The sequence below is a fragment of the Myxocyprinus asiaticus genome, chromosome 15 (assembly GCF_019703515.2).
Source record: "Myxocyprinus asiaticus isolate MX2 ecotype Aquarium Trade chromosome 15, UBuf_Myxa_2, whole genome shotgun sequence".
Taxonomy (NCBI): domain Eukaryota; kingdom Metazoa; phylum Chordata; class Actinopteri; order Cypriniformes; family Catostomidae; genus Myxocyprinus; species Myxocyprinus asiaticus.
Window position 1 is genome coordinate 25,183,719 of NC_059358.1, and position 24,816 is coordinate 25,208,534.

The 24,816-nt window shown below is 42.4% G+C and overlaps 1 protein-coding gene across 5 annotated transcripts in view; it reads left to right on the forward strand.

Moving 5' to 3' along the window:
- Window positions 1-23,577, forward strand: part of LOC127452427 (basal cell adhesion molecule-like) — a 115,097-nt gene extending 91,520 nt beyond the window's left edge. Inside the window, exons 13-18 of one of the 5 annotated variants that reach the window (XR_007899265.1) lie at window positions 782-820; window positions 1,798-1,818; window positions 2,198-2,339; window positions 2,465-2,564; window positions 21,963-22,060; window positions 22,445-23,517. Coding sequence is in view for 3 of the 5 variants with exons in the window: in XM_051717856.1 (XP_051573816.1) it covers window positions 782-820; window positions 1,798-1,818; window positions 2,198-2,339; window positions 2,465-2,564 (302 nt within the window). In the remaining 2 variants the exon portion in view is untranslated. Of the gene's footprint in view, window positions 1-781; window positions 821-1,797; window positions 1,819-2,197; window positions 2,340-2,464; window positions 2,565-3,772; window positions 3,919-21,962 lie in introns of those variants that run through there. The other 4 variants (XR_007899264.1, XM_051717856.1, XM_051717855.1 and 1 more) reach the window with 4 other exon arrangements.
- Window positions 23,578-24,816: the final 1,239 nt, after the last annotated feature.

Here is a 24,816-nt window from a genome sequence, read left to right on the forward strand (position 1 = left end):
AGGTCAAGCGTCCTGTGGAGGAGGAGTCAGGAAGCGCGTCATTGTTTACATTGTTTTTTTTTATTATTATAATTTTTATTTGGAAATGATTTTTTATTTTATTTTATATTGTTTTGAAATTGTTTTGGACTGTTTTGGTTTGTGAACGGCACTTGGTCTGTGCTCTGTGTAAGTTTCTCTTGTAAACAATGACGCGCTTCCTGCCTCCTCCACGTGACGCGTGACCCTACAGAGATGTACGGAAGTGAACATTTGTAGTGAAAAAGTATATAAATATTGTTTTGTTTCTCAAAATAATCAATCGTTTGCGTTCAGAAGAACTTTATTTGTCGACTGGAGTCTTGTGGATTATTTTGATGCACCCTAAATATGCATTTTGGACCATCAAAAAATGGTGGACATTCACTTGCATTGTTTAGAGGAGGAGGCCTGAAATGAAATCCTAAAAGTCTTAAATTCTGTTTTGATGAAGAAAAAAAACTCAGATACATCTTGAATGGCCTGAGGGTGAGTAAATTATCAGCAAATTTTCATTTTCGGGTGAACTATTCCTTTAAGGTTATGTGTCTCACAATGTGCTTTGTCTGTATACTGCATTTTGGCAAATGTAGTAAGTTATCTGAGTACTCCATGCACACAAAAATATTTGTATATTGTGCACAGTATGCAAACTATATAGTAAGCCACTCAAATACAACTTGTATCTTCACATACTCAGATTTACTTGCAAATTCTCAGCCTGCATTCTCTAATCCCATGCTCTTTTGTTACCTCTTTGTAGATCCAGCGACAGACGCAGTAGACAATACTGCTAACCGAGGTAGACACTTGTCCCAGCTCCTTCTGCTCCTCTCCTCCCTCTCAGGACTCTTTCTTGTATATTATCTGTGATCTAGGTCTCCAGCTCTGTAAATTGTATATTCTATACTGTTACCAACCACTGTGCATATTGTATATCGTATTATGTATGTGATCTTTGTATGTCCATCCTAAATTTTGTGGATGCTGCACCTTTAACCTTTCCCTCGTTTGGGACAATAAATGACTCTGTTCTATTTTACTTTTCTCTCTTTCCTTCCTCTCCGTGTCTGGGGTGTCTGTCTCTTAATACTGTCCTGCTTTCCTTCCATCCTCGAACGTGTGGTGAGGTGTTTAGTTTGTGTGGTTATTGTGTCGCTCTTGTGTGTGTGGGACATATTCTTGGAGCAACATCTTTGTTTGTCCTATAGAACAACATTCCTATCAACCGATCACATTTTAAGAATAGGGAAAAGGGTAGGGTCAGGGTTAGGCTTAAGTTTGGGGTTAGGAGATTTCTTATCAACCAGTCATTTCCCTCTGATTTTAGGGGTAATCAAACCCATATGACTTTCATTCTTTTGTGGAATACAAAAGAAGATGTTTGGCAGAATGACAGCTCAGTCACCATTCACTTCCATTGCATCTTTTTTCACAATGAAATTGAATGGTGACTGAATGGTGACTTCATTCTGGTTAACATCTCCTTTTTATTTTCTTGGAAGAAAGAAAGTTATACAGATTTGGAACAACATGCGTAAATGATGGTGTTAGAGTTGTGTTTAGTGATAGGGTTAGGAATTTGATTCTTTGTCATGAATGTTGTTCCAGAACCAAATATTGATGTTGATCCAGATACACATCTTAGCAAAATCACAGTATGTTTGTCTCCATCTCGGTGATGGGCTTCGTTGTGTCTATGTGGGTTAATGGTGGAGGGTTTTAGTGTGTACTGTTCAATGGGACTCAACTTTCTTTTTTCCATAATGCTACTCGAAGGAAACCCTGTGTTTAAAACAGGTCTGTATAACCCCTGTTGCTATTCCGTCTTCCAGTGGATGTGCGTGAGAACAAGAGAGAGTGTGTTTGTGCTTGATTAGTAATTTTTCCAGAGTGTAAGATTGTGTGTCTGTTTGTATATTGGTTCTCAAATCATGACCTTATTTATCACCAATTACCCTATGGCTCTTCCACTTACTGTCGACAACAACAATTGCTTATTGTTCTGGTTTACTTCCTCCCCCCACCCTCTTCCTCTTCCACTTCCACCCAAACTCATCACTTCACCAACTTTGACCTCTCCTTCTCTACCTCTCACAACTCTCTTCTTATTCTCTTCTCTTTTTCTGCCCTCACAACCCATCTCTCTCATTGTCCTTTACGCTCTCGTTCTTCTCAGCGGAAAAACAGCAGGGAGGTTCAAGCGCAGTTGTGATCGCCGTAGTGGTGTGTGTTCTACTGCTCCTTGTGTTGGTGGCTCTACTATTTTTCCTCAATAAGAAGGGCAAGCTGAACTGCGAGAAGAAGGACAAAAAGGATGTGTGAGTAAAACAAGAGGACATAAACCATGTTAAGTAATGATAACATTTTAGGCCAGGTTTAATGATACATTTATATACTGTATTCACATTGTCACATATTCTTTATCTGTCACTCGTGTCTGTAGGGCATCTGGGGAGGTGAAAGGTGATATTGTGGTGGAGATGACGACCAATGACAAGGGCAACGAGGATTCTAATCTGCTAAAAAAACCTCCTACAGAATAGGTGAGGGGTCAAAAGGCAAAGTTCAGTATAGTTATGCAAGGTTCCTACAGTCATGGAAAACCTGGAAAATTCAGGAAATTAACCGATTATAATCGTTATTCCAGGCTTATAAAAGTCATTGAAATGAATAAAATCTTAGTTTATTTTTATTGGAAATGTATTTTCTAGTTGTGCTGTACTCTAAAATACATACTCAGCCTGATATTGCTCTCATGCAGAGCTTGTGTGAAGTAAAACTTGCGCACAACAAACCATAGTGATGTACGATTCATAGGTGAATCATTCTCTTGAGTTGGTTCTCAAAGTATTGGTAAAACCGGCTCATAGATCAGTCTGTATCATTTATTAGCAAATCAGTCTGATTCAAAATAGAAATTTCTATAATGGTTATATGTTTCTATAGTCATGCACTGCTCTAAAATATTAAATCGGCTAGATATTGCACTTATTTAGAGTAAAATTAGCTCACAACCCGTAGTGATGTATGATTTGTGAGCAAATCATTCACTTTTGTCAGCACATCTCAAAGAATTGGTCAAACCGTTTTACAATTCGGTCAGAATGATTCATTAGCGAATCAGGCTAAATCAAAATAATTTTTTTAAAAGCCTTATGCAGTAATCACAAACTACTGGAAAGGTCATGGAAATGTATTGGCCAAAAGGAAACCCTCGAACCAGAAACCCTGGTGATAGTTCACTGTAAAAAGCAGTAACCTGCTATTTTTCTTTTTTAAGGTGCTATTTCTACCTGATATAACCCTTAAAATTAGTTTAGCTGGTGTAACCTAATGTAGTCAGGTTAATTCAGGCATGTTAAATAATATTTTTAACTTGAATCAAACCAGTTAATTTACCACATTACCACATGAAACACAATTTTAGGTTAACATTTTTAGTGTAGTGAGGGTTCAGTGATAGGGTGACCATACATCACATTTTTTTCCAGGGCAGCCATGTATTTTACCGCAAACTGTTAAAAAATACTGGACAATTTTCAGTTGGGGCACATGAATAGGGTCTTATATACAATACTATCTTGTTACTCTAGTGAGATTTTGTTTGTGATTCTTGAAGTAGTTCATTACTTATTAGCTGACTAATAAATACATGCACTGTTATGACCTGGGGGACGTCACTTTAGCTAAATGAGCCTTTTATTGAATGAGTCTAGAAAGCAAGTTCATTAACAACTGTTACTCTTTACAGTGTTAAGAGAGAGACAGAAAAGAGATACAGAAGAAAAAGATCACCAGAGGAGGAGAGGATGAAATGGTGGAATTAAAAGTGCTCTTTTCCTTTCAAGAAAATCAAGCATGAAGGAGAAGAGAGAAGATTAATTCATTTTAGCTGTACAGTTTGCTTTGGGGGGGGGGGGCTATCATTTTTAAACTAAGGGTAGGTTTCAATCTAAGGGTGGGTTTCAATTTAGAGGAGGGGGAGGGGCAAAAAAAATCAAATCTTGCATTATTTTGACAAGTGTACAATTGTGTATGATTATATAATCAAGATAATTTTTGTCTATAAATAATGATATAGAGCACAAAATAATACCATTCAGTGAGAGTCTACCCCGAAATGAATCAGAAAAATTAACTCACTGTGGACACTGGATGTTGCTCTCGTTCATGCTGTGTGGCACCCTGGTTATGTCTGTTAGACCATGGTGTTGCACAGTGCAGTATAGCCTTCTTTTGCATTACAGACTGCACTTAGCCTACTGTCTAAATGTTTGATTCTATACAACTGAACTGCATACATGCCATTATTCTATAGTACGCCCGTTAGCTGCTTTGGGCATGACCTGCATGGAATATATGAATATGCCATCACATACACTGTAAGTTTGACACAAATGAAATGATCAAGCTGTCATTCATATCTGCCTTTGTAAAGTCCAACATTCACATTTTTGCCTCAGATATTTGGACAATGCCCTACTTAGCACACAATGTGTTATTCTCATGTCTTACACTATATTTTGAACGAAAACCAAAAGCCAGGGGATGAATCAAAGAAATAGAAGTGAGGTGGGTCATTAATTCACCAGATAGATTAATTGTAAAGAACTGAACGCCACTAAAACCATTTGTTTTGAGAGTTACAGAACTAATCAACTAATTTCCTCTGCACTGATTTGGATTCCATTCTACATACCAAACATGTTCAAAGACTTTAACCTAACTCTGTAATTATTAAGATTGTTAAGGGGACAGGTCAGGACTATATTGTGGGTTTTAGTTTTTTCCTCTAAAATGACTTCTGAGAGGGTTAAGTGTTGATTAGTTTATATATTCTCACCTTTACATTTCTTAGTTTCTTTTATGGATTATTTAATCTTTTAAGCACAAATCATAATGCAGAAACTTTCACAATATACTTGCTTGTCTTTTTCCCAAACACTGTAATCCTCACTAGGTTATCATTATTTATATTTAGAGAAACCTGTAAAATTAAATACATTCAGCCTTTCTTCAATCTTATGTTTGTTGCTCTGTGCCTAGCTGTTTGTACAGTAAAACTCCAAGACTTCCATAATATTTAGGACTGTAAATTCCACATGGAAGATAAACAAGAACACCTTGTAAAAGCTAAGGTACAGGGCCAGAATTTCTCTACTGTTGTTAGAGTGATCAGCTTTTTTGTTATTTATCATTATTTTTATTCATTGCAATTTTCATTTTGCCTTTGTCTGTTTTTGAAACCAAAAATATTAGTTATGAAAAAGACTGGGTGTAAAAATTATTTCTGTAAGCCTGTATATGATGTTCTATGTTTTTGTGTTTTGCATATACGTGTTTTTTTTTTTTTCTTCAGTAAAAGCACACTGTTGTTCAGGTGAGGCACAGCTGGAAGATTCTAGAATCACTATGTCTTTGGAACACCCTGCCATTTATTTTCCCAGACCCTACTGATAAACAAATCTGTGAGCCTTGTTACTTGCTTCTAATAACAGATTCACAATGAGCTGTTCCTTGAGCCGGGTTCTCTTCCAGAGCAATGACCAGCTAGAACAAGGACAATTTTCAACCGTTTTCAGAACTCAGAAGCCCACAGACACTTATGCACACACAAATACATACAGTGCATCCGGAAAGTATTCACAGCGCTTCACTTTTTCCACATTTTGTTATGTTACAGCCTTATTCCAAAATGGATTCAATTCATTATTTTCCTCAAAATTCTACAAACAATACCCCATAATGACAACATGAAAGAAGTTTGTTTGAAATCTTTGCAAATTTATAAAAAATAAAAAACGAAACAATTTACATAAGTATTCACAGCCTTTGCTCAATACTTTGTTGAAGCACCTTTGGCACCAATTACAGCCTCAAGTCTTTTTGAGTATGATGCTACAAGCTTGGCACACCTATTTTTGGGCAGTTTCTCCCGTTCTTCTTTGCAGGACCTCTCAAGCTCCATCAGGTTGGATGGGGAGCGTCGGTGCACAGCCATTTTCAGATCTCTCCAGAGATGTTCAATTGGGTTCAAGTCTGGGCTCTGGCTGGGCCACTCAAGGATATTCACAGAGTTGTCCCATAGCCACTCCTTTGTTATCTTGGCTGTGTGCTTAGGGTCGTTGTCCTGTTGGAAGATGAACCTTCGCCCCAGTCTGAGGTCCAGAGCGCTCTGGAGCAGGTTTTCATCAAGGATGTCTCTGTACATTGCTGCATTCATCTTTCCCTTGATCCTGACTAGTCTCCCAGTTCCTGCCGCTGAAAAACATCCCCACAGCATGATGCCACCACCACCATGCTTCGCTGTAGGGATGGTATTGGCCAGGTGATGAGCGGTGCCTGGTTTCCTCCAGACATGACGCTTGCCATTCAGGCCAAAGAGTTCAATCTTTGTTTCTCATGGTCTGAGAGTCCTTCAGGTGCCTTCTGGCAAACTCCAGGGAGGCTGTCATGTGCCTTTTACTGAGGAGTGGCTTCCGTCTGGCCACTCTACCATACAGGCCTGATTGGTGGAGTGCTGCAGAGATGGTTGTTCTTCTGGAAGGTTCTCCTCTCTCCACAGAGAAATGCTGGAGCTCTGTCAGAGGGACCATCGGGTTCTTGGTCACCTCCCTGACTAAGGCCCTTCTCCCCCGATCGCTCAGTTTGGTCGGGCGGCCAGCTCTAGGAAGAGTCCTGGTGGTTCCAAACTTCTTCCATTTACGGATGATGGAGGCCACTGTGCTCATTGGGACCTTCAGTGCTGCAGAAATTTTTCTGTACCCTTCCCCAGATCTGTGCCTCGATACAATCCTGTCTCGGATGTCTACAGACAATTCCTTAGACTTCATGGCTTGGTTTGTGCTCTGACATGCACTGTTAACTGTGGGACCTTATATAGACAGGTGTGTGCCTTTCCAAATCATGTCCAATCAACTGAATTTACCACAGGTGGACTCCAATCAAGTTGAAGAAACATCTCAAGGATGATCAGTGGAAACAGGATGCACCTGAGCTCATATTTGAGTGTGATGGCAAAGGCTGTGAATACATGTGATTTTTTTTTTTTTTTTTTTTTTTTTAATACATTTGCAAAGATTTCAAACAAACTTCTTTCATGTTGTCATTATGGGGTATTGTTTGTAGAATTTTGAGGAAAATAATGAATTGAATCCATTTTGGAATAAGGCTGTAACATAACAAAATGTGGAAAAAGTGAAGCGCTGTGAATACTTTCCGGATGCACTGTACAGTGATTCTCTGCTCCAACAAAACTGATTCCAGACTCTAACCAACATCATGTACAAAGGTTACCTACAATTGGATAAGGACATGGAGACGTATGCGCAGAAATGGGCTCATACCTCTCCATGTGCTATATAAAAAATAATAACATTATAATTTTTTTTTTACCTACTGAGTCTGTGTATGTAGTTGAGAGTGTTCAAATGAATTGGTATGTATTAATTGTCCTCTAGACACATGGAACGTCCTGGTTACTTTCATAACCTCCGTTCCCTGATGGAGGGAACGAGACATTGTGTCGATATAGTGATGCTTGGGGTCACTCTTGGGAGCCCCAAACACCTCTGCTTTTTTTAAAAAAGGCCAATGAGAATTGGCGAGTGGAATTTGCATACCACTCCCCCGGACATGTGGGTATAAAAGGAGCTGTTATGCAACCACTCATTCAGGTTTTGTGCTGAGGAGCTGAGACCCGGTCCCGGCCATTTCAGCGGGTAGTTCAGCATTGTGGCAAGAGGGACACAATGTCTCGTTCACTCCATCAGGGAACGGAGGTTACAATAGTAACTAGGACATTCCCTATCTGTCACTCACTTGACGTTGTGTCAATGTAGTGACACTAGGGGTCCCTATACAAAACGCCACAACTAGCTGATCTGTGTTGCGTGAACTGGCGGTGTGTGATGGGTAGACTGCTGTGTGCCTCGTCACGTAACCTCCCCCAACGCTCTTATGAGCATCGAAGGTCCATCAGGAACAAGTCGACTGCCCAACTATTGGGACAGGCTAGCCCAGCCAAGGCCTCTTTTCCCTTTCTTTTCTCCCCAAAAAGAGTGGAATTCATTAACTGACTGGGAGCCATTAAGTGTCTGTGTCGGGGGGTGTCCCTCCCAAGGGGAAGACACCGCAGAGACCACACCCCAACCAAAAAGGGGGGGGGGCGGTATTTTGAGTGGAATACATCTCATGGTTTTACCGAGTCTTGTCGGAAGTATGTCATGTGGAGAGGTCCCATGGTAGGTCCTAACTGAAGGGGGAGGAGTTTCCACAGAGCATGGCGACCGGGGGCAGAGGGGCCTCAGCCCAAGGAAGACGCAGTTTGCCATCAGGGAAAAATGTTTGCGGAAGATATCACATGGGGTCGCCTTCAGGGAACCAGCACATGTGGAGCACCTATCTCAATACAGGGGCTCATTAGCGCACGTACTGGGCCGGTCAGCGAGTTTCTCCACAAACTCCAGAGGGCTAAGGAGGAAAGTCATCCAGGGATCACAGTCTGTGAACACGACTGGGAGTCGAGCGCACATCTTCACCTCAAGGGAGGGGAAAGGCGCTATGCACAAGCGATACACTCGGCCAGCTGTCCCGGAACTTACCTGCTCGTGCCTGCCAATACACGGGACGAGACCGGCTCAACCTGGAGATTGTTGAACCTCGCAAAGGTGTTGGGTGTTGCCCAGCCTGCTGCTCTGCAGATGTCAGCCAGAGAGGTGCCACTGGCCAGGGCCTAGGATGCCGCCACACTCCTGGTGGAGTGGGCTCGTAACCCCGCAGGGGGTGGCACGTCCTGAGCCTGTTATGCCATCGTGATGGCATAGATGACCCAGTGGGCGATCCTCTGTTTGGAGACAGCGCTTCCTTTCCGCTGTCCACCAAAGCAAACAAAGAGCTGCTTGGAGCTTCTAAGGCTCTGCGTGCGATCCAAATAGATGCGTAAAAATCGCACCGGACACAGCAACCAAGGCTGGGTCTGCATCCTCCTGGGGCAGCGCTTGCAGGTTCTCCACCTGATCCCTAAAAGGAGTTGTAGGAACCTTGGGCACATCGCCCGGTCGGGGTCTCAGGATCACGTGAGAGTAACCTGGACTGAACTCCATGCATGATTCAGTGACAGAGAACACCTGCAGTTCCCCTACCCTTTTGATGGAAGTGAGCGCAGTCAGGAGGGCAGTCTTCAAAGAGAGTGCCTTAAGCTCAGCTGATTCCAAGGGCTCAAAGGGAGCTCCCTGTACACCCTGAAGGACTATGGAGAGGTCCCATGAGGGGATGAGGCGTGGTCTGGAGGGATTCAACCTTCTAGCGCCTCTCAGGAACCTGATGATCAAGTCGTGCTTCCCCAAATACTTACATCGTGATGCGCCGAAATAGCAGCTACATACACCTTCAGGGTGGAGGGGGGCAGCTGCCCCTCCAGCCTCTCCTGCAGAAAGGAAAGCACTGATCCGACTGCACATCTCTGGGGGTCTTCGCATCGGGAAGAACACCACTTAGCAAACAGATGTCACTTCAAGGCATACAGGCGCCACGTAGAGGGAGCCCTAGCCTGAGTGATCGTGTCTACCACCATGGGTGTTAGGCCACTTTGGTCTTCCGCGTCCCATCCATGGGCCAGATGTGGAGATTCCAGAGGTCTGGTCGCGGGTGCCAGATGGTGCCCCATCCCTGAGAAAGAAGGTCCTTCCTCAGGGGAATTCGCCAGGGGGGGGCTGTCGCGAGGTGCGTGAGATCCGAGAGCCACGTCTGGGTGGGCCAGTAGGGTGCTACTAGGATGATCTGCTCCTCGTCCTCCCTGACCTTGCACAGGGTCTGTGCAAGTAGGCTCACTGGGGGAAACGCATATTTGCGTAGTCCAGGGGGCCAGCTGTGTGCCAGCGCATCTGTACCGAGGGGTTCCTCGGTCAGGGCATACCAAAGTGGGCAGTGGGAGGATTCCCGGGAAGCAAACAGGTCTACCTGTGCTCGACCGAATCGACTCCAAATCAGCTGGACCACCTGAGGGTAGAGTCTCCACTCTCCCCTGAGGGTAACCTGATGTGACAGTGCATCCACTGCGGTGTTGGGGTTGCCCGGGATGTGAGTGGCTCGTAGCGACTTGAGGCGCTGCTGACTCCAGAGGAGGAGACGGTGGGCGGGTTGTGACATGCAATGGGAGTGTAGACCGCCTTGGCGGTTGATGTACACTACCGATACTGTGTTGTCTATCCGGACCAACAAGTGCTTGCCCTGGATCAACGGCCGAAACCTCCGCAGGGCGAGCAGTACTGCCAACAACTCTAGGCAGTTGATGTGCCAACTCAGCCGCGGGCCAGTCCAGGAGCTGGTGGCTGTGTGCCCATTGCATATGGCACCCCAGCTCGTCTTGGAGGCATCTGTTGTAACCACGACGAGCCTGGAGACCTGCTCTAGGGGAACCCCTGCCCATAGAAATGCAAGGTCGGTCCAAGTGCTGAAGAGGCGGCGACAGATCGCCGTGATGGGCACGCGATGTGGCCACACGATGTGCCCATCTCTGGACTCGAGTCTGAAGCCAGTGCTGAAGCGGTCTCATATGCATCGACCCGAGCGGTGTGGATGCCATATGCCCCAGGAGCCTTTGAACGCTTCTCTGTCTGAACGCCTTCAGACAGTTCAGCACCGACTGTGCGTGCTCTTTCGTGAGGCGTGCTGTCATCGAGACTGAGTCCAACTCCAAACCGAGAAAAGAAATGCCCTGAACTGGGAAGAGCTTGCTCTTTTCCCAGTTGACCTGAAGCCCCAGTCGGCTGAGGTGCCGGAGCACGAGGTCCCTGTGTGCGCACAGCAACTCTCAAGAGTGGGCTAGGATTAGCCAGTCGTCGAGATAGTTGAGGATATGGATGCCCACTTCCCTTAGCAGGGCAAGGGCAGCCTCTGCAACCTTCTTGAAGACGTGAGGGGACAGGGACAGGCCGAAGGGGAGGACCTTGTATTGGTACGCCTGGCCTTCGAAGGCAAACCTCAGGAAGGGTCTGTGTCGAGGTAAGACCGAGAGTTGAAAGTACACGTCCTTCAGGTCTACCGCCGTGAACCAATCTTGATGCCGGATGCTCGCTAGAATGCGTTTTTGCGTCAGCATCTTGAATGGGAGTCTGTGCAAAGCCCGGTTCAGTATTCGCAGGTCCAAGATTGGTCACAACCCACTGCTTTTCTTCGGGTATGATGAAGTAAGGGCTGTAGAACCCTTTCTTCATCTCAGCTGGAGGGACAGGCTCTATCGCGCCCTTGCACAGAAGGGTAGCGATCTCCGCACGCAAGGTAGTGGCCTTCTCGCCCTTCACCGAGGTGAATCGGACGCCACTGAACCTGGGCGGGCGCCTGGCGAACTGAAACGCGTAGCCAAGTCGGACGGTCCAGATCAGCCATCGCGACGGGTTGGAAAGCGTGAGCCATTTGCCCGGAGTTTGGGAATGAATAACGGGGATGAATAATAAAGGGAATGATAACGTCGGACATACCGGCGGGTGGGGCCTTGTGGCGGGGCAGAGCTCAAGGTGCCACGTCAAGGGGACTCGAGCCCCGTGGCCGTGCTGAGTCCAGGGACATCGAAGCACTTACCTGGCTCCTGCCACCCACCATAAGATTGGCCGAGGAGGGGGGAGGAGGAATCTCGTCCCCGTAGTCCACTGGAACCAATCCTGTGTGGGCGTGTTTGTGCCACAGCTAGGTGCACAGGGGCGGGGGGTCCGCCGCTGGAGCGCCATACCTGCCAAAATGGGACGTTGGTCGTGACGACAGCCATGCACACCGGATATGTGACCCAGGAGACGAGGGAACCATTCTTTTGTCAGGCTTTTGGGTGCTGCAGCCTCCTGTGTATGCAGCGACAAAAGATTCTCCTCCCAGCCCTCCACCGGGGGATGGAGTGGTCTGTCGACCAGCCCCAGAGAAGTGGGTCTCCTCACCCTTGGGTCGCCCGTCTCAGAGGCGCTTTGAAGCCTTCCTCAGGTTCTTAGCGGCCAGCTGCAAGACAGGTGCTGTCTGCTTCCTGCAGAGGGCTCCACGCCGGAGCTGGGCCACGGGGCGGGCTGCGACAGAGCCGTTGTTGTTGCTGCAGGAGGACGCCCTTGGCGACGAGCAGACAGGGTGCAGGGTCTTAAGCCGTGCCGGGGCAGGATATGTTGTAAGACCTCCGTCTGCTTCTTCGCCGCCGAGAACTGCTGGGCAAAGTCCTCGACGGCATCGTCAAACAGGCCAACCTGGGAAATGGGGGCGTCAAGGAACCGTGCCTTGTCCGCCTCTCCCATCTCGACCAATTTGAGCCAAAGGTGGCGCTCCATGGACCACCAGTGTGGACATTGCCTGCCCGAGAGACCACGCCGTGACCTTCATCACCCGGAGAGCGAGGTCGGTCGCCGAGCGCAGTTCCTGCATCAATCCCGGGTCAGAACTACCCTCGTGCAGTTCTTTTAGCGCCTTGGCTTGGTGTACTTGCAGGAGAGCCATGGCGTGCATGGCGGAGGCGGCTTGTCCAGCGGCACCTCAGGCCAATGTTTTCAGGGACGACGTAAACCTACAGGCCCTGGATGGGAGCTTCGGGCGCCCGCACCAGGTGGCGGCGCTCTGCGGACACAGGTGCACCGCGAGCGCCTTATCCACCTGGGAGATCACTGAATACCCCCTGGCCGCTCCACCATCGAGGGTAGTGAGAGCTGGGGAGATGAAAATGACGCCTCTGTGTCAGACTGGACGAGCCCGCTCTCCGATGCTGCGCTCGATGGCTCATCGTCTTCCGGAGCTCCGACGAGAAGTCGAACTTGTGCTGAGACGAGCCGGCGGTCTCGTGCGAGAGCCCGATCGGGGCAAGCGAGCATGCTGAGGAATGGGAGGTCCGTGGGGGGATACCTGGCGGAGGTGGTCCCATTGATGTCCCCAAATCGCCCCCAGTGCTAACCGACGCGGCCTCAAACCCGTAGGTAGAAGGACCGGTGCATGGAGCCGCTGTGGTGGCTTGCTTTCTTACGAATCAGTCCCTTTCTTACGAAAGCAAGCCGCGACCGCAACGTTGCCATGGTCATGTTCTTGCAATGAGGACATGACTCATCCACGAACGATGTCTCCGCGTGGGCAGTGCCCAGACACGTAAGACAGCGATCGTGGTCATCAGAAGTGGAGAGATATCGACCGCAACCAGGAATAACACACAAACGGAAAGGCATCTTTAAAAAGATGTTCCGTGTGTGCTGCTCTTTTAGTAAGAAAATATACTCTTTTTAGAATATACTCTTTTAGTTGTTTATGCCAAAGCGCCTAGGGGCGTTCTCTGCACTCCACGAGTGAAGAGAGGGAGAAGCCGCTGAAATGCGCTGTAGAATCCAGCAGATGAGGTGAATGAATTTAGCGGATTGATTCAGCTTCAATGAATAGAACCGCTCGGCTCCGAAGAGAAAATCTGAATGAGTGGTTGCATATCAGCTCCTTTTATACCCGTATGTCAGGGGGAGTGGCATGCAAATTCCACTCGCCAATTCTCATTGGCCTTTTTTCAAAAAAGCAGAGGTGTTTGGGGCTCCCAAGAGTGACCCTAGTGTCACTACATCGACACAATGTCGAGTGAGTGACAGATAGGGAACATTAGCTAAAAACCATCTCTGAACTTCTCATACACTGGAAAAAGTATAGTGGCCAGTTTCTAAACACTGTTTTCAATTATGTTTTACTTTTATCTTAATGTTTTCACGTTTAGGCTACTGATTGAATTCAGCTAAATTTAGCCATAGCTATATGTTTATCAATGCAATGTGATTTAGTTTAGTTATGGTCAATATTTACATACCAAGATATTTGAGCACCCACTTTAAAATAGTGTGAAATAAAAGTGTGTTTTTCTTTTTTTTTTTTTTTTTTAGGAGGATATGTATGTGTTAACTACTGAACAGTTATGTTTGCTACAATTTGACTGGTCTTGCAAGAACAAAGAAAACTGTTTTAAATATAGATTGATACAATTGCTCTCCAGGTATACTGTGCTATTTTGTGAACTTTGTAGCTTGTCTGTGTAGAGTTTATACTGCCAACACACACACACACACACACAAAATCCCACAATGTGCTTACTGCATGTCTCCTGTTTTGTGTCTTGTTGTGTCAAAAACTTTTTAAAAGTGCATGGCTAAGAAAATACACCTGTCAGGTATGTAGCTTTATGGCGCAAACCCCCCTAAAGGAATTTCTACATGTAAAGAAAATATTATCTTTGATAATAATAATAATAATAATAATATCTAATAATATCTTTGAGGACAGGTATTAAACATTTCCATAACTAAGAGACACATAAAAATATTATTACAATATGAAATCTGATAGGCGTGGGATGTGAGAATGAACCAGCATGGTCATGACTACCTTATTCAGACTGTAGCACCATATTTGATTTTTGACAGCAATGGAATGAAGCTGTGAGGGATAGAATGTCTCTTCAACTGTATAAAGCTGTATAAAAGTCCTCTCACATCTCTGAATGATCTTTTTTTTTTTTTTTTTTTTTTAATTGAAGAGTCTCATTTTCAGTTCTGTCTAAAATCAAATATGGCACTACTCCGAATTCTGTGGCATAATGTTATTGACCCTGTAGAGTACTTCCTTAATTATAATGTGAGCGTTCTACAGGGGTGTTTTGCATAGAAACAAATGCATTTAAATGCTGTTTGATATAGAGATGCAAAGAAGACAAAGGGGAAATTTTAATCATAATTGTTGGAAGTACAAAATAGATAGTAAAGGAAGTAATGCATTCTAACCAATAGGCAATAGACAGCTGAACAAGCCTCTGAGGACAATTCCATTAGATCCATATATTTTTGTAGATAGAATTAGAAAGGATGCTTGGAGAATGATTTAAAGTTTTAGACAGAGTGAGTCAGCTTTATCATATGCTCTCAGGCACATTGTTCATTTAGTGAATGAAGACACTGATGTTTGGATCCATATAATTGATTTTATGATGATTCTTCCTCATCAAAGCAAGTGGCTCTCCATCTTTCCCCAATACCGATCCACCCTGTGCATCTTATTAGTATGTGAGTGAGTGATTGTCACTTTCCATACTATTTGTAGAAGTGTTGTGATTTCAGGAATATATATATATATATATATATATATATATATACATATATATATATATATATATATATATATATATATATATATATACATATATATATATATATATACAGGGTTGGGAAAGTTACTTTTTAAAAGTGTTCCACAACAGATTAGAGAATACATGCTGTAAAATGTAAATTGTAACGTATTCTGTTAGATTACACAAGATCAGTAATGTAATCTAAATACTTTGGATTACTTCTTAAGCACTGGCAGATTTTTTTCACTTGTTTTGACTATAAACAAATAAAGTAAGAAAATACACTTCACTGTAAAAATACATTCTCTGGAAAAAAAAAAAACTAAATATTATATACACTTGTAAATTTATCATGTTTTAAGGATTTTTAGATATTTTTACAGGAAAACAATATTTAAATTCTCATTAAGAATAATATTTTTGCTCTAATATCAAAGGTCTTACTAGTGAAAAATTTTATGCTCTAACATTAATTTTCTTTATAGAATTCATTATAAAATATAATCACGTCTGGTAACAGATGCATGTAATGGCAAGAAATAGCCTTTAAGCTTAGCATAAAGCTAAATGTTCACATTACATTTTACACAAGATGAACTATTTCTGCTGCTCCAAACTTCAAAACCCCACAAAGTGAAAATAACCACATCCTTTTCTGATCGTATGTGGATTCCGTTCATAGAATGAGGCAGAAAATATATTATTTGTATCTTTCTATACGATGTTAAAGGCTACATTGAATAGTATTTCTTGTAAAAAAAAAATACCCTAACTGCATTAAAAACTTTGACAAGGCATGTAATCGTGTATTTATTGGATTTATGTTTCATCTGTCAATGCGTTTCTGTTTTTTAAAAAAAAAAAAATTATTATTATGTAGGAACACGATGTAGCTCCTCTATTAAACTCCCAAGGGAAAGTTCCTCGATGATGTCATATCCACCTTTTCACTCACAACAATGTGAACTTTTTTTTTCACCCAATTTTGAATGCCCAATTCCCAGTGTGCTTTTTAAGTCATCGTGGTCGCGTAGTGATTCGCCTCAGTCTGGATGGCAGAGGATGAATCCCAGCTGCCTCCGCATCTGAGACCATCAACCTGCTAATCTTATCACGTGGCTTGTTGAACGCGTTGCCATGGAGACATAGCGCATGTGGAGGCCATCCACCGCGGCATGCGTGCTCAACTCACCACGCGCCCCACCGAGAACAAACCACATTATAGCGACCATGAGGAGGTTACCCCATGTGACTCTACCCTCCCTAGCAACCGGGCCAATTTGGTTGCTTAAGAGAACTGGCTGGAGTCACTCAGCACGCCCTGGGATTCGAAATAGCGAACCAGCGTCTTTTACCACTGAGCTACCCAGGCCCCCAACAATGTGAATTTGTATGAATGAAACAAGTCATAAGAAAAGGTTTCACCGCTGTTCAAATGCTCCTCGGATCTCATCATTTATATGTATAAATGTTTTCCAACTGAATAGGCTAAATATTAAATTAAACAAATTACATTAAAATGCAAAGTAATCTCTTCAGTAATCAAAATACTTCTTGAATGTAACTGTATTCTGAGTACCAACAATTTAAATTGTAACTGTAGTGGAATACAGTTATTAATATTTAGTATTTTAGATACATAATCCCGTTACTACCCAGCACTATATATATAAAGATCTTTATTGTAAAGTGTTTAAACAATGTTTTCCATGCTTGTTCAATGAACTGTAAACAATTAATGAACATGCACCTGTGGAGCGGTTGTTAAGACACTAACAGCTTTCAGACGGTAGGCAATTAAGGTCACAGTTATAAAAACTTAGGACACTAAAGGGACCTTTCTACTGACTCTGAAAAACACCAAAAGAAAGATGCCCAGGGTCCCTGCTCATCTGCATGAATGTGCCTTAGGCATGCTGCATGGAGGCATGAGGACTGCAGATGTGGCCAGGGCAATAAATTGCAATGTCTGTACTGTTAGACGCCTAAGACAGCGCTACAGGGAGATAGGAAGGACAGCTGATCGTCCTCGCAGTGGCAGACCACGTGTAAGAACACCTGCACAGGATCGGTACATCTGAATATCACACCTGCGGGACAGGTACAGGATGGCAACAACAACTGCCTGAGTTACACCAGGAATGCACATCAGTACTCAGACTGTCCGCAATAGGCTGAGATTGGCTGAATTGAGGGCTTGTAGGCCTGTTGTAAGGCAGGTCCATACCAGACATCACTGGCAACAATGTCGCCTATGGGCACAAACCCATATGGGTCCAAACTTCGCTGGACCAGACAGGACTGGCAAAAAGTGCTCTTCACTGACGAGTCGCGGTTTTGTCTCACCAGGGGTGATGGTCAGACTGCGTTTATTGTCGAAGGAATGAGCGTTACACTGAGATGAAGGGTCCGTCATGGTCTGGGGCGGTGTGTCACAGCATCATCGGACTGAGCTTGTTGTCATTGCAGGCAATCTTAACACTGTGCGTTACAAGGAAGACATCCTCCACCCTCATGAGATACCCTTCCTGCAGGCTCATCCTGACATGACCCTCCAGCATGACAATGCCACCAGCCATACTGCTCGTTGTGTGTGTGATTTCCTGCAAGACAGGGATGTCAGTGTTCTGCCATGTCCAGCGAAGAGCCCGGATCTCAATCCCATTGAGCAGGTCTGGGACCTGTTGGATCGGCGGATGAGGGCTAGGGCCATTCCCCCCAGAAATGTCCAGGAACTTGCAAGTGCTTGGTGGAAGAGTGGGGTAACATCTCACAGCAAGAACTGGCAAATGTGGTGCAGTCCATGAGGAGGAGATGCACTGCAGTACTTAATGCAGCTGGTATATATACACTATATTGCCAAAAGTATTCGCTCACCCATCCAAATAATTGAATTCAGGTGTTCCAATCACTTCCATGGCCACAGGTGTATAAAATGAAGCACCTAGGCATGCAGACTGCTTCTACAAACATTTGTGAAAGAATGGGCCGCTCTCAGGAGCTCAGTGAATTCCAGCGTGGTACTGTGATAGGATGCCACCTGTGCAACAAGTCCAGTCGTGAAATTTCCTCGCTACTAAATATTCCACAGTCAACTGTCAGTGGTATTATAACAAAGTGGAAGCGATTGGGAATGACAGCAACTCAGCCACGAAGTGGTAGGCCACGTAAAATGACAGAGCGGGGTCAGCGGATGCTGAGGTGCATAGTGCGCAGAGGTCGCCAACTTTCCTCAGAGTCAATCGCTACAGACCTCCAAAGTTCATGTGGCCTTCAGATTAGCTCAAGAACAGTGCGTAGAGAGCTTCATGGAATGGGTTTCCATGGCCGAGCAGCTGCATCCAAGCCATACATCACCAAGTGCAATGCAAAGCGTCGGATGTAGTGGTGTAAAGCACGCCGCCACTGGACTCTAGAGCAGTGGAGACGCGTTCTCTGGAATGACGAATCACGTTTCTCCATCTGGCAATCTGATGGACGAGTCTGGGTTTGGCGGTTGCCAGGAGAACGGTACTTGTCTGACTGCATTGTGCCAACTGTGAAGTTTGGTGGAGGAGGGATTATGGTGTGGGGTTGTTTTTCAGGAGCTGGGCTTGGCCCCTTAGTTCCAGTGAAAGGAACTCTGAATGCTTCAGCATACCAAGAGATTTTGGACAATTCCATGCTCCCAACTTTGTGGGAACAGTTTGGGGATGGCCCCTTCCTGTTCCAACATGACTGCACACCAGTGCACAAAGCAAGGTCCATAAAGACATGGATGAGCGAGTTTGGTGTGGAAGAATTTGACTGGCCTGCACAGAGTCCTGACCTCAACCCGATAGAGCACCTCTGGGATGAATTTGAGCGAAGACTGTGAGCCAGGCCTTCTCGTCCAACATCAGTGTCTGACCTCACAAATGCGCTTCTGGAAGAATGGTCAAAAATTCCCATAAACACACTCCTAAACCTTGTGGAAAGCCTTCCTAGAATAGTTGAAGCTGTTACAGCTGCAAAGGGTGGGCCGACGTCATATTAAACCCTATGGATTAAGAATGGGATGTCACTTAAGTTCATATGCGTCTAAAAGCAGGTGAGCGAATACTTTTGGCAATATAGTGTATATATATATATATATATATATATATATATATATATATTGTGGGGGGAAAAAAGTTAGTAGTTGTTAGTTGTTGTTTTTTTGACATCAGTAAATTCAGATCAGACAACCCTGCCTGAACCTGAATTATGCCAATTAAGTCAGATTATATCAATTATTGATCACTGGACAATTTCTTAGGAATATCTGACTCCCATTATGCATTGATATTTACCTGCTTTATGGCACAGAGCAGCTCCATGTCTCCTTTGTGATAATGAAGCTAATGTCCTTTAAACAGTCAAATATACACTATTATTAAACCACTGTCTGGAATACATAATCTTGATTAGTCAATTGTGGAATTCTGCAGTCAAATATTTTTGTATAATGACCGCTAAACTGTATAATTGACCATTGTCCCTGGCAACCAGTCTTCTACACTGTGCTTGTTCTGTCTATAGCACTCAGATAATGAAACAGTTTCAACTCAATCTTTCCAATCAATATTTCATGGCATACAGTAATAATAAGTAGGATAATGTATACACAACATTTTGTAATCGTGACTGGCTGACTGTACATTATCCCAAATACATTTGAATACACAGTACAAATCATATATTAGAATATGCTGGATGTTTTAATACATTAATCTATACACAACATTTTTGGATTGCACAGAGAATAACATTCAAAATGTTGGGAATGGTGTGATTGTGTGCCTATATGTGGACAGACATTGAGCAGCAAGACAATCCAGCTGATTAAAAATGTGAGAGAGTTTCTCTGTAAATAGGGGCAGCTGTGCGATCTGTTGGATGTACCACAGGTCTTTGCTGGCCTGCTGTTATATCAGCACAGTTGTCTCAGAGATTTCTCTCACACAAACACATGAAATAAGTGTTTGGTGTTACTGAGAATTCTTTTTTTTTTTTTTTGGATATATTTTCTGATAAAACGTGCATTTTTGGATAAAGGTCACATTTACTGCTGTCTCCAGCATAAACATCATAATGCAAATAACTAGATCCCACACACTGTCCTAATACTGAAGGCTGTATTCTCAGTCATTAACTCTTCTCTCCATAGTTTCAGTTGCACATTTTTACCCATAATCTCATTCTGCCATAAGAGGGAGTATGGAGGCTTGATTTCTTAGGGATTTCTCCTAGAAACTGCCAACTGCAAATGTGTGTGCGTGTGCACTAAATGTATATGTGTACACTCAATTTGCTCTTTAATGATGCGGCGAGCGCAAGACCTCCTCAGTTCCTCGTTATCCTCAGCACTCCGTTACCACGGTTGGGGAGTAACAGAATACATGTAACGGGATTACGTATTTAAAATACAAAATATAAGTAACTGTATTCCACTGCAGTTACAATTTAAATCATTGGTAATTAGAATACAGTTACATTCAAAAAGTATTTTGATTACTGAAGAGATTACTTTGCATTTTATTGTCATTTATTTCATATAATATTTAGTTCTTTCAGATGGAAAACATTTACACATATAAATGATGCGATCCAAAGTGCATTTGAACAGCGGTGAAACATTTTCTTATGATGTGTTACATTCATACGAGCAGACAGAGAAGTAAGTTTGAAGTAAGTTTGGAGCAGAAGAAATAGAAATAAACCTTGTGTAAATTGTCAGCTTTACGCTAAGCTAAAATGCTATTTCTAGCCATTTTACATGCACATGTTACCAGACACGATCATATTTTTTTATCAAGAAAATTCACGTTAGATCATAATTTCTTTTTTTCTAGTAAGACCTTTGATATTAGGGCAAAAATCTTATTTTTGATAATAATTGTTGTATTGTTTTCCTGTAAAAATATCTAAAAATCCTTAAAACAAGATCAATTAAATGTATTTTGTTTTAGAAACAACACTGCATAAGATATTTAGGTTTTTTAGAGAATGTATTTTTAACATGTGTATTTTGTCTTACTGTACTGGCAGAGTTTTTATAGTCAAAACAAGTGAAAAAATCTACCAGTGCTGAAGAAGTAATCCAAAGTATTTAGAATACGTTACTGACCTTGAGTAATCTAACGGAATACGTTACAAATTACATTTTACAGCATGTAATCTGTATTCCGTAGTGGAATATATTTCAAAAGTAACCCTCCCAACCCTGTCCATTACAGACCCTGCTGTGTTAGGGTTTGCTGCAGAATGTTATCAAATCAGCCTTGAAGATTAGCTAAATTATCTCACTTTGCTGCTTCAAGTGAGATTTTTTTTTTAATTAGCCTCTTTGTGATGAGTTTATTCTGTTTTAATTAGATTCTGTGACTGATGAGAAGAATATTCTGTGACATCCAAACCAGCAGGACAACATGGGAATTTTTAGTCAGCCCTGGAAATGTTACGGTTTTCCAACAGTATTTGTAAGTGCTTAGAGGGAGTTTCTCGTGCAGTAAAGGAGAGATAGCAGAAAAGCCTTGACATTACTCACATAGCTGAGCCCTATCGGCTATATTGCTTTAGCAATGCACTCATGATGCCCTGTCTGACTCTCAAGTGTGTATGTGTGCCTTCCTCCCCAAGTCTCACACATATATCATCCCAAGGAACAATTTACATTAAAAAGGCTTTTAAAAAAGGCTTTAGGTTATCTCTACTTCCATTAAGGATGATGCATAGGATACATTTGGGCATGTATGGGATTACTTTTATATAGCAGGAGTGTGTGAATGAATTTGAGAGTGATTTTCTTTCCCTTTCCTTACTTCCTTTGTAGTTTGCAGACCCTGGTAGTGCCTGGTTACTGCTCTGGTCAGCTTCTGCTTTCTCTTCACTACACCAAATGTCCTCTCTCCTGAATATTTTTTACCAAACGTAAGGAACAGTGTATAATTAGCAATTAAAGTCAACTTTTTTTTCAGATTGCTTTACAATAGATCACAACAGTCTTGTTCCAGAAGTAAAAAACTCATTCACTTTTTACCCTTTTTAGCAACAACTTTAGAATCCTTTAGAAACCACTATGAATGACGCAACCGAGTCGATCTCTCTACAATTTCAAACTGCTTGTATATTTGAAAATATTCAGATGTTTAGTTTCTATACTTATAACCAACCAATTAAAATCATTAGTATTATATTTTTCTATCATTGTTAATCTGATTACGTCATTTGCAATGCTTCATGTGATTGTAGTTCATTCTCTCTTGAAAAATAAGCTTTTATTTAAGAAGTGTTTCTGTGTTGTTTTGACAGTAGCTTCTCACTTCCGGAAAAGCAGGTCACTACGTGACCCAATGTGATTAAAGACAGACCTACCATGAGCTTCGAGGCTGTTCATCGATGATACAGTATGTGCTTCTGCTGAAGCCATCAGTATTCTTTATTTCAACTTCATTTAAAAAAATCATGTTTAATAGTGGAATTCTTGGTGTAGAACTACACTACCCATGATCCAGCAGAGAAAGATCCACCAATCAGAGAATCGTGGCCAACAAAGCACACCAAAAGAGTTCTACAGCAACCGTGCACTTCCATGATTCCACTATGAATGATGCAATTAAGTCAGTCTCCCTACAATATCAAACTACTTGTATATTTCCAATATCTGAATATTTTGCAATAAAATTTAAATATATTGTTTCTATACTTATAATCAACCAATTAAAATCTTTAGTATTATATTTTTCTACCGTTGTTAATTTGATTACATCATTTGCAATGCTTCATGTGATTGTAGTTCATTCTCTCATGAAAAATAAGCCTTTATTTTGAAGTGATTCTGTGTTGTTTTGATGGTAGCTTCTCACTTCTGGAAAAGCAGGTCACTATGTGACCCAATGTGATTGTTAAACCGTAAAAGGCTGCTTTTTAATTAAACAGATATGCAGTCTGTATGTGCCTCCCGCTACAAAGAGAATTAGCACTCTGCTCACTGTCGTCTGTGACAAACAGTGCGTGCGTTGTAGTTTTTGCAGTTTAATAATCACACTAGAACATGACGTGATTTTAATTTGTGTGCTGAAGGTTTACCTAATGACATTCGTACGTCAGGTGGTATCAGTTTTTGGTATTGGAGCATTTTTACACAAGCACGAGTACTAGTACTTGAGCGCAGTATCGGACTCGATTTCGATACCAGTATCATTATCGGGACATCCATAAAGACTTTATTTAAAAAATGAATGATGTACTGGTAAATGTAGCTCACTTAATTATGTTAAACTTTACTTGTTTAAATTAGGAAAAACTAACATAGAATCGACTGGTCCTTTTTATTTAGAGACTGGCAAATTGTTGATTCAAATCCCAAAAATACTGAGTGCCTTTTTACCAGGTGACCAAGATTTAGACTTTTTTTTGTTTTTTGTTTTTTTATTAAATCATTCCATTCTCCTTTTTGTGTGACCTTTTTTGTGTAAAGCCTTCTGAAGTATTTAAGGTTGAAGTAAATCAAAAAGCACACCCCAGTTAATCAGTGTGTTTGTGATGGTTGAGGAAGACATCCACTCTTGATTTTCAATAGATAACTTTATGGCCATTTTTGGAAGGCATCCTTACCTTTTGCTTAAATGCGAAATATGTGGATTTCATGTTTAAACAGGCTGCATCTGTTTGGTGAGAATAGTAGATCTAAGATCTACACTGAAAACAATGTAAACCTAAATATGTGCTTCATGTTGTAATGTGTAAATTAACTGGTTTCATTCAAGTCATAAATATTATTTAATATCTGAATGAACCTGAATACATTACCTTACACCAACAAAAAATAATTTTAAGAGTTAGATCAAGTGAAAATAGCCCCATAATGTAACAATTACAGGTTAAAACATTTTGCTTTACAGGATGTGTAAACATCTTAGTCTTACAGATATTTGGAGACTTCTGAACCCATCTGGTAGGGACTATACATTTTTTTCATCAGTCCATAAGATTTATTCTAGAATATATATATATATATATCTAAGTCCCTCATTTCATTTGTTGTTGATTGCTCAATTGGAAACATTTTAGTCTCAGACCACGCCCTGCATAGTCACAGTCATACTTTGAGTCGGAGGACAAGGTAGGTAAACCTCTGACTAGATATATAAAACAGAGAGAGTCTTTTTCTACCATTCCCTCAGTGAAATCTGCTGGTGGTGAAATATTTACCTCTGCCATTGATATTAATAATGCTTTTAAAGAATTCTATCTTGATCTCTATAGTTCCACGTCTTTGTCTACTGATGAGGATATTAGAAACTTTGTGGAACCATTAGAACTGACGGCTGAGCAAAAAAATTCTCTTGATTCTGAGATAACCTTGGAGGAGCTTAGCGAGGTAATTAAGGCCTTGCCTACAGGCAAGGCTCCAGTGCCAGTTGGCTTTGTCGTTTTGGTTAACTGATTATGTAAAATTATGACATCTCTTATATTATAGTTCAGGTGGGGTTTATTCGGGGCCATAGTTCTTCTGATAACATTAGGCATTTCATCAATATCATGTGGTCAGTGGCTAATGATCAGACTCCAGTTGCTGCCATCTCACTTAATGCTGAAAAGGCGTTTGATATGGTAGAATGGGATTATCTTTTTAAGATTTTGGAAATGTACGGGTTTGGGAATACTTTTATTGGTTGGATTAA